At 45.0% G+C, this 10,258-nt stretch overlaps 1 protein-coding gene across 1 annotated transcript in view; it reads right to left on the reverse strand.

The window, feature by feature from the left end:
- Window positions 1-7,990, reverse strand: part of man2b1 (mannosidase, alpha, class 2B, member 1) — a 33,230-nt gene extending 25,240 nt beyond the window's left edge. Inside the window, exons 1-4 of the mRNA XM_048617795.1 lie at window positions 7,854-7,990; window positions 3,484-3,586; window positions 1,594-1,767; window positions 789-982 (exon numbers count right to left, since the gene is read on the reverse strand). Of these exons, the coding sequence (XP_048473752.1) occupies window positions 789-982; window positions 1,594-1,767; window positions 3,484-3,586; window positions 7,854-7,961 (579 nt within the window). The 5' untranslated portion in view covers window positions 7,962-7,990. The remainder of the gene's footprint in view (window positions 1-788; window positions 983-1,593; window positions 1,768-3,483; window positions 3,587-7,853) is intronic.
- Window positions 7,991-10,258: the final 2,268 nt, after the last annotated feature.

Genomic DNA, 10,258 nt, shown 5'->3' on the forward strand with positions numbered 1-10,258 from the left:
GTCAGCGAGCGCGGCTCACCCTGGGGGAGGGGGTACGTCAGCGAGCGCGGCTCACCCTGGGGGAGGGGGTACGTCAGCGAGCGCGGCTCACCCTGGGGGAGGGGGTACGTCAGCGAGCGCGGCTCACCCTGGGGGAGGGGGTACGTCAGCGAGCGCGGCTCACCCTGGGGGAGGGGGTACGTCAGCGAGCGCGGCTCACCCTGTGGGGAGACGTCAGCGAGCGCGGCTCACCCTGGGGGAGGGGGTACGTCAGCGAGCGTGGCTCACCCTGTGGGGAGACGTCAGCGAGCGCGGCTCATGCTGTTAACACTACTCCAGGTCATTAACTGCACTTTCCAAGCATGTCTTGTAGAGATTGATTAGCAGTTGCCCTCAGACCTAGTGCTGTGAAGTGGATAATCACTTGCCGGGTACATAAGGGACACCCCTCCCTCTTCCCTCTGTTTTGACATCTGTCTCTCACCGGCGTCTCCAGCTCCCCACTGAGTGAATTACCAAACCCAGTAGCAATGTTGAGATTAGCGACAGACTGCCTGAGCTAGCAACAACCCACCCCCCACCCACTGACAGAACACAGTGGCCACACTGGGCACTCTGACTCTACACAACCACGTCGTGGTCAGAAGCTGCACATACCTCGTGATTGTTCAAATAATTAAAGACAAAATGTTGACACAGCAATTGACAATGGTAACGACCAGATCGAACACAGGGAGAAGGCCCACAGTTTGCAGACACGGAAACCGGACTTGTAATTATTTCGGTAATGAGACGACTGCCTCTCTTACCTGAGCGAAGAGGGATGCCTGCTCTCGGGAGTGCCCGAATGGGTCAATGTGCCAAGCCACACGGGGTCGGCCACACTCTCCAAACGTGTCGTTCAGAAACTGGAAGCCCAGGGTCATTTGATCAATGATGGAGCTGTAGTGAGTGGTGGCCTCATCATTCATACACCAGCCTCCATTAAGAAACTCCAGCCTACCTGCAGGAACAAGACTGCCTCAGCTTAGAACTGGGAAATGTCCCACAGCTTCCTTTTCCTTCAGTCCAGTCACTGCAGGGCACCTCACATTAAATTATTCAGAAAGCCCCAGGTCCAACTTCCAGCCTGTACGTACTTAGTTATTTTGTTGGACTGGTAACTAGATGGTAGCCTTGATCAGTGGGACTCACACTCGGAACAATTGTGGCAGGGGAGGGGGGCTAGCCATGCAAGAGAGAGGTCTCACAATCCCAGTACGAAATGACAGACCATGACCTATTGTAGGATCACAGCCATGCCCTCATGTCCTGACTGAGTTGTGTCCTGACACTGCAGCTCTTTTCATTTTACAGAACACAGGAAGTTGACTGGGAGGGGATTTTCCTTTGGCTGTAACTTTATAAACGTCAGAATTTGTTCGTTTCAGTAGAGTCAGAATCCCTTCGACACGATAGACGGAGCCTCTCATTAGAAATACTGAGCACATGCAATCTGTCTATAGGTTAACACGGAGAGACCAAGTGAAACCATCAACGCCCAGTCCCCCTGACCTGTCCCAGCACCGCCTGTTGGAGTCTCAGAGTGTGGACGGCTCAAATGTTACACTTTACCTTCATCCACCAACTGTTTTACCACCTTCTTCATCCTGTCGGTCTGCTGCCTCCACCAGCGATAGAAAAAAGCAACCTCCACGTAAATAAATCTCTTACTCGGGTCGGCCTGCAGTTGTGGGATCACAGAGTCAAGGATGTACTGTACACCAGCACGCTGCGTGTCAGTCCGCCCTGAGTGGAGAAAACAGCGAGGATTTCATGAAGCATCTTGGCAAACTCCACACGTGTCAGGCAGAAAGGAGCACACACACAGACACACAGACTATGTCGAGGTTGGAGGCCAGTCGACCCCTTTAACCTATTCATTAAATCACAGTTAATTTGCATTTGAAATAAATAAACCTGCTCTTGCTCCACATTCCTTGATCCGCTAACACAAGAAGGATCTCAGTCTCGAAAGCTCCCATTTTCACATTTTTTAGGGAGCAATTCCCACCTCACTCTTTAAGAAAGAACTTCTTCCTCACTGCACTCCACCAGGGTCTAATGCTCTCAGGGTGTAACACTAACCACAGGTTGGTAACTGATCTCTAATCTACAAAACTATTGCACGAGGGAGAAATATCAGCCAAGTGTTCGGAATCATATTTATGGAGTATGCAAAAAACTGGAGATAAAGAAGTGTTTGGGCATTTTCTGGATTAAAAAGAGTTTTGAACCACATGTTTTCTTGGAAAATGATGTTAACAGTTTCATGTGTGTGGTGGTTTCTCTGCTGCTTACAGAACATCAGGTAACTTTGGAGAAAAGATATGCAAAGCTATTAGGGAGACAGGATAAATAATGGGTTTATGGCCCTTAGTTGCTGGGAAACCTGGCTTTGAGAAGACAACGGGGGGAGCGGGGGAAGGCTGCGTACTCGTGGTTTCCCTGCAACCCTTTCTGGGCTGATTTTCAGTGTTCACAGATCTAGAGTGTCAGTACTAAAGGAAATCTCAGGAACTGCAAGTCTCCATCTCTTAACAGAAGTGTTTGTGAACCTATTGAGATTTTCAAAGTTCAGTATTTCTGACTATATTATAGACCCTGACAAGCTGGACCGTGGCTACTTTCCAAAGACTTGGTTACAGCTTGATTTCATTCTGAACTGATGATCTTCCAGCAGTCTATGGCTGTTAGCAAGTTGACTTCATCAACAAAAAAATACTTGCTGGACAACAAATTTTATCCTTTGTTTTCATATCCTTGGCCAATAAGGGTGTTTTTCCTTTTGTCCTTTCTTTCTAAAGCATCATCGCTGAAAAGTCAATTGTCTTTTGGATTGTGTGTGTGTTTATCTGTGTTTGGGAGTCTTTGGTTCTAATTCTGGATTATGCTAAAATGTTAGCCAGTATTTGCCACTTCTTATAAGAATAGAAGTCATTTGTTATTTGAGGTTTATTAAAAGACAGGATGGTGAAGGTCTCTTTTATTCTGTCAGAAGTCAAACAACACCAGGTAATAGTCCAAAAGATTTGTTTGTAATCACAAGCTTTTGGAGCGCTGCGCCTTCACCAGGGCTTTGAAAGCTTGTGATTTCAAATAAACCTGTTGGACTATAACCTGGTGTGGTTTGTCCTCTGACTTTATCCATCCCAGTCCTACATCAGCACCTCTACATCATGGCTACCATCCTTTATTCTGGATAGTGTTTAAAAGATGGGACCGTTTGACTAGTTTGGTGATTGAATGAAAATATTTATATGATGTTACGACTGGTGAGCAGTTGTGCTCAATTGTCAATGTATTCGTCCCATCACCATCGCTGAGAGAATCCTATTTTTTCTTTAAATATCATTAAACTTGAAAGTCACCATTTCTAACAATGCAAGGCTGTCTCCGTACTGCACTGAAGGCATTAGCACAGCTACTACCCCATAATCAAACAAACATAAGAAGGATATTCACCTCCATAATAATACTGGTCCACTGTCTTAAGCCAACCCACATCATCATGAGTGTGAGGGACCAGGTGAACATTCAGCATCCCAGGCTTGATAGCAGGACAGGCCTTGAAGAAGAAAGTGAAAGCAAGTTAATATTTTTAAAAATCAAACAATTTCCACTGATTGAGAATCCTGGGCAGGTTCTCTCAGCTGCTGCATCCTGGATCCCACGGACTGTGATCATGAACACTCACTGGGAAATCGATGTGAAGGCAAAGCTGGGTCTGTTTACCTAGCCTCCCCAATCTTTCAAATCCAGGTTCAAAACCTGAGGGAACCACTTGAGCTGCTGTCTGTATCTTAACTCACACCAAGTGCCATTCGCTGATTAACTTGTTGCTCAAGCGTACACTGTGCTCACCCCACCTCCAATTTCAATAACACCTCAGTTTTAAAATACTTCTGTGTATTTTCAAGCTCCTTCATTGCCTCTCACTTTGCAATCTCTGCGATTTCCTCCTGTTCTACAGCCTTCCAAATTTGCCTCGTGCACCCCTATTTAAACTAAGGTTGTGTCATTAGCTGCCTGGGTCCCAAGTTCTGGAGTTGTCTCACTAACCCTCTCCCACTCCCTCTCTTTCCTCCTTCACTATGCTGCTGAAAGCCCATTGCGCTGACCATGTGTTTTAATATTGTCCTTTTTATAGCACAGTGTCAAGCTCAAAATGCCTTGTGAGAGGTTGAGAGAACAGAAAGCACTTTAGAAAAAGTTTTTGAGAAGATTTATAGCTCAGGTTGTGGACGAGGTTGTAGACTTGCTCGCCAAGCTGGTGTGTTTGAAGCGTGACAACATGTCTGCAATTACTGGAGGCGCACTGATGATGTTACCTAGCAGCGTGACAAAACGTCTGCAATCAAACACACCGGCTCGGTGAGCAAGTCTACAACTCAGCACTTTAGAAACTTGAAACAAACTCAAATTTCTGGGGCAACTCAGCAGGTCTGGCAGCGGCTATGGGAAGAAGGAGGAGTTCAGTAGTTCTAGTCGCTAGACACAAAACATTAACCCTTCTTTCTTCCCACAGATGCTGCCAGACCTGCTGAGTTTCGCCAGCAATTTCTGTTTTTGTCTCAGATCTCTAGCATCTGCAGCTTTTTGATTGGCTTTAGAAATGTGGCCCTTTCTTTCTTCATCCCCTGGGATAGGGAAGTAGAGAGATTAAAAAAAAACTTCAGTGTGCCCTTTGTGATCCTGCAATTTCCTGTTGCAAAACACGCGGATAGGTTTAAGGGCAAAAAGAGAACAAACTGGAGCTGGTGTCACACTGAACTATTGCATCTTATTAAGTAACTGGTTAGGCTCAAAAATGTTCCCCTATCCTGACCAATAGTTCCCCTTCACTCTTATCCCTTAATGCAACACAAACATGAAAACAAATAAAAAAGTCAAGGTTTTTTCCATTTATTTATTGATTTTAAATGTTGTTGCTGAAATTCAAATCTTAGTCTGGAGATTACAAAGAAGAGAGAGGCACCAAATACAATGCAACTCGCTGTGGGGTGAACATACAAAGACAAGTTAAACAAGCGAAAGATACAACAGCAGCAAGGAAGAGATTAGTTACACTGTGTTAACCACACAGGGCAAGAATGAGCTATTTTGCAAAATATCACAAATAATAATCTCTCACTCTGAGTGATGGCTACAGATCTCCAGCGCGTTTAATTTATTTATTGTTTCATGGCCAGACTGTGTCAAATTGAGAAATGAAGAGACTTGAAATTCCAAAGTGCCTTTCACAACTTCCCAGTATTCTAAAGTACTCTAGATTCCACAGAACCGTTTCTGAACATTAGTCACTGGGTATAATGTAGGAAAAGTAGTGAGTATGATATGACCTTGCAGCACAAGAATCTAGACACTACACTGCCTGTGTTTGTGAAAATGGAGTCAGTTACTTGCAAGAACTACACTTTGTTATGTGTTGAAACCAAAGAACATTACGAGCCATGGCCATTACAGTGTCCCCAACAACACCACACTCAGCAGATAGCTGGGAATGCTCTGGTCTATACATGTCAGTCATAGCACCGATCCACTGAGACAACAAGATAAAACTTTAACTAGCTACTCGAGTCAGACATGAGAGAGAAGTGTCTAGGACTGAAGGTCTCAACAGCAAAGTCACTCATCCCTCACAACACCCTGAAGGCCACATGGCTCCTATTACTGGGCATGTGCTGATCTACCCAGCAGAGCTGACCTGCTGTATTTCTAATGAGCTGACCGGGGAACTGGGATGGAGGGAGAAGGATCAAAAAGCAACATTAAAATGTTTATAAGCAAAAGCAGTCAGCATGTTCTTTAAATCAAAATTTGCTTTCATTCAGGAGAATTTGTATTTGTTTTGTATCTTTCATGCGAAGATATAAAACGAGGAACAAGCAGAGATCACTCAGCCTGTTGAGCCTGCTCTGCCATTCAGTAAGATCACGGCTCATCTGACTTTAACCTTAACTCTACATTCCTGCCTTTCCCCAGAATCTTACATTATTTATAAATTCAGGTCTTCCAAAATTCTTTAGAGCCACCAAATGCCCGCAGCTCAGTGTAGTCAACACAACAGCTAAGTGATACAGACCCGATGATCAATTTATAGTCACATTGATCAAGGAGTAAATAATAACCAGGACATCAACAGAGCCCGTTCCTCCTCAAATAGTGCCATTAGACCTGAGCGAGAAAGACAGAATGGGGTCGGGGAGGAAGAGAGCATATGGTTGAGAGAGAGAGAGAGAGGGAACGTCACTCTTAATTATTTAGCAAAAGTTCTCTCCTAACATCAAGCAAGTTTAACTTTTTTGAGACCCGAAGTAAACTACAGATCAGGGTTGGGAGCCACATGTGTATCAGGCTCAAGCATTATAACAGTATTTTTTGAGGAGGGGGATTACCAGGAGAGGATTCATATGCAGTCCTTCTGTCTCCAAAAGCAAATTCAAACATGACCCAACATAAAAACAAAGCACTGTGATGTTAGAAATCCAGAACAAAAACTGGCTAGTTTTGAAGAGTCCTGTTAACTGTTAACACATTAACTCTTTCTCTCTCCACAGCTGCTGCCAGAACTACTGAATTTCTCCAGCACTTTCTGGTCTTCATTTTTTAAGAAGAACATCACTGTACAGGGTACTAATATTGTACAGGACTTCAGAAAAAAAGAGAAATGCTGTTGCTATTAGAATGAAATGATTGGGAGGGACGATGCAAAGACGCACACAGCAGGCCCTGAAAGGAGGGGTTTTACAGGGTTTTTATTAAAACAGATATTGGTTCACCCTCAACAGCCCACAGACTAGGATACGAAACATACAGAACGTTGGAGAAACTCAGCAGGTCAGAGAGCCACTGAGACAGATATACAGCACAGAAAGAGACCCTTAGGTCAACCCCTCCCCATCATCCAGATATCCCAGTCTGATCTGGTCCCATTTGGCCCTTATCCCTATAAACCCTTCCTATTCATAAACCCATCCAGGTGCCGTTAAAATGTTGTAATTGTACAAGCTTTCACCACTTCCTCTGGCAGCTCATTCCATACACGCACCACCCTCTACATGAAAAAGTTGCCCCATAGGTCTGTTTTAAATCCTTCTCTACCTCCCCCAACACGCCCCAAACATACACACAATCCCAGAAAAAACACCTTGCCTATTTACCCTATCTGAGGCCCTCATGATTTTATAAACCTCTATAAGATAACCCTTCAGCCTCCGATGCTCCAGGGAAAATAGCCTCAGCCTATTTAGCCTCTTGCCATAGCTCAAACCCTCCAACCCTGGCAATGTCCTTGTAAATCTTTTCTGCACTTTCTCAAGTTTAAAAACATCTTTCTTATAGCAGGGTGACCAGAACTATACACAGTATTCCAAAAGCAGCGTCACCAATGTCCTGTACAGCCACAACATGACCTCCCAACTCCTGTACTCAATGCACTGACCAATAAAGGCAAGTGTACCAAACGCCACCTTCACCACCCTGTTTGCCTGCGATTCCACTTTCAAGGAACAATGAACCTGCACTCCACGATCTTTTGTTCAGCAACACTCTCCATGACTCTACCATTAACTGCATAAGACCTCCGGCAGCGTATCTGGGGAAAGAGAAACGGAGTCAACGTTTCAATCCCAGTAAGGCTTTTGCTCAGTTAAGGAACTTTAATGTAGTTGGCCCAGCTCACAAGCACTGTTCTCGGAATCGATCAGTGGTGCAAAAAGAAACTTGTTCAGAATATGACTACTTCTCTTTGGCGCTGTGTTTTCACTCCGATCTCATTAACGGTGAGCACAGGAACAAGACTGAACCTTTGCCCCAGTTAGTGTCCGACTCACCTGGTATCCGCACTTCCCCGCCGGCCCCCCATTTGCCCCAGGTCCGAGAATGAAGGGGCAAACAGAGAGCAGCAAGTACAGAGAGCTCAGCGCCAGCAGCTTAGCCATCCGGGCTGATCATGTGACCAGCGGCCCCACGTGATTCGAACTGGCTACACTGCGGGTCAGCTGACCGGGGCCCAGCTAGAAGCCCCGCCCCAAAGCCGGCTCCAGGCACGTCACAATGGGCAGCGCGCGTCACAATACTGTTCCGCTAAAGGCACGCGTTACCCAGAATGCGGCCGTTCAGCCCATCGGATTCATGCTGAGCCTGGACAGCGCACTGTTAGAGCTGGCTGGAGGATTGTGCACAGGCTTCTGGGCCCCGCACCATAAGGAGGATGTGAATGCATTGGCGAGGGAGTGTGCAGAAGAGTTTTACGGGAATGACAAGTTTCCGTTATGAACGTAGATTAAAGAAGTTAGGAACGAAAATAGAAATTGCTAGACAAGCTCAGTAGGTCTGGCAGTATCTGTGCAGTGAAAGCAGAGTTTGCGTTTCGGGTCTGCTGACACTTCCTCAGAACTGTGTGTGTTTTGAAGAAGCTGGGGCTATTTGCCTTTAGAAAGGAGGAAGCAAAGCATTTGCTGAAGTTTTCAATGTTGAGTAGACTGGATAGAACAGAGAGAGAAACTATTCCTGCTGGTAAAAAAACTATTCCTGCTCGGCCTGCTGTGTTCATCCAGCTCTGCACCTTGTTATCTCAGATTCTCCAGCATCTGCAGTTCCTACTATCTCTGAAACAAATTTAAAGTAATTTGCTAAAGTGATAAACAAAAGGTGGGAAACTTTTTCACGTAGGACATCATTCAGGTCTGGAATGTGCTGGCTGGACATGAGAGTAGGTGATGATTATTCAAAATAGACAAATGGACACAGTCCCCAGTGGAACAATAGCACCAAGTCAATGTTCATTTAGAGATCTGGTATACATACACAATAGGCTGAATGGGTTCCTTCTACATCATAATGCTAAGAGTGGACGTGAGCCATCTGCATTCATCTCTAAACATCAGTCCCTTCTAAAACAGTTCTGTCGTTTACACCCAGCTTCCCCTGCAATGCATCCGTGCTACTGTGCTTGACCACTCGGTGTTAGCAAGTGTTCTATAACCTTAAAAATTGAGAAAAGTTCTCCCGAGCTACCCTAAGCTTCTGCAAAAGTGGGCATGAGGTTACAAGTGATTGCAGCCAGGAAGTTCAACTGCAGCAGTTGTACTGGGAACATGTGTTTTAGATAGAATGACAATCCAGATGTAAACATTTGTCCCAATGCATATCAAAAGGAAATAGTGTTCTCCTTCACAAGTTTAGCACATCCCAAACACAGTTACTCAGAGATAGCAAGAACGGCAGATGCTGGAGTCAGAGACAAGAGTGTGGAGCTGGAGGAACACAGCAGGCCAGGCAGCAGAGGAGCAGGAAAGTTGATATTTCGGGTCAGAAGGGTCTTGACCTGAAACATTGACTTTCCTGCTCCTCTGATGCTGCCTGGCCTGTTGTTTTCTTCCAGCTCCACGCTGTTATCCCAAACACAGTCACTGTTGTGATGTAGAAAGCAGTCAATTTTCACACAAAGCTCTCACAAACAATGTGGCAATGGCCAGTTAATCTGCTTTTAAAGAATGTTTGAGGCATGAATGCTGACCAGAACACTGGTGTAATGACATCTTCAGAATCATGGAATCATTTACATTCAGCTGTAAGTGGCATAAGGCCACAAACCAAAAAGAGTCTGTTTGAAAGACTACACCTCCAACAGTACTGTTTCTGAAACGGCTTTTCAATGCAGCATTAATGTGTGTGCTTATGTTTTAGGAGTGGGAATTGAACCCAAAATCTTCAGGTGGTGAGGGTTCTACTCATGGAACCATAGCTGACAAACATTTAACTGGTGAATAAGTAACAGCTGGGGACCTTATTGGTGAAATCTTGTGTATTCACACAAGACTTCCAAAACATACCTTACAGTAGACTAATTTCACAAGCATCCACTACCTGTGCCATCTTCATTAACATCAATACAGATATACTAGTGTATCACCAGGAGGGAAATGGTAACCAAACAATAACGCTGGCTGTGTAAAATCAGTGGGAGAGATATACAGCACAGAAATAGACCCTTTAGTCCAACTCATCTATGCTGACCAAATATCCTAAATCAAATCTAGTCCCATATCCCTCTCAACACTCCCTATTCATGTACCCATCCAGATTCCTCTTAAAGTGTTTAATTGTACCAGTCCCCACCACTTCCTCTGGCAGCTCATTCCATACTTGCACCACCCTCTGCGTGAAAAAGTTGCCTGTTAGGTCCCTTTTATATCTTTCCCTTCTCAAAAACTTATGCCTTCTAGTTTTGGGG

The sequence above is a fragment of the Rhincodon typus genome, chromosome 38 (assembly GCF_021869965.1).
Source record: "Rhincodon typus isolate 14 chromosome 38, sRhiTyp1.1, whole genome shotgun sequence".
Taxonomy (NCBI): Eukaryota; Metazoa; Chordata; class Chondrichthyes; order Orectolobiformes; family Rhincodontidae; genus Rhincodon; species Rhincodon typus.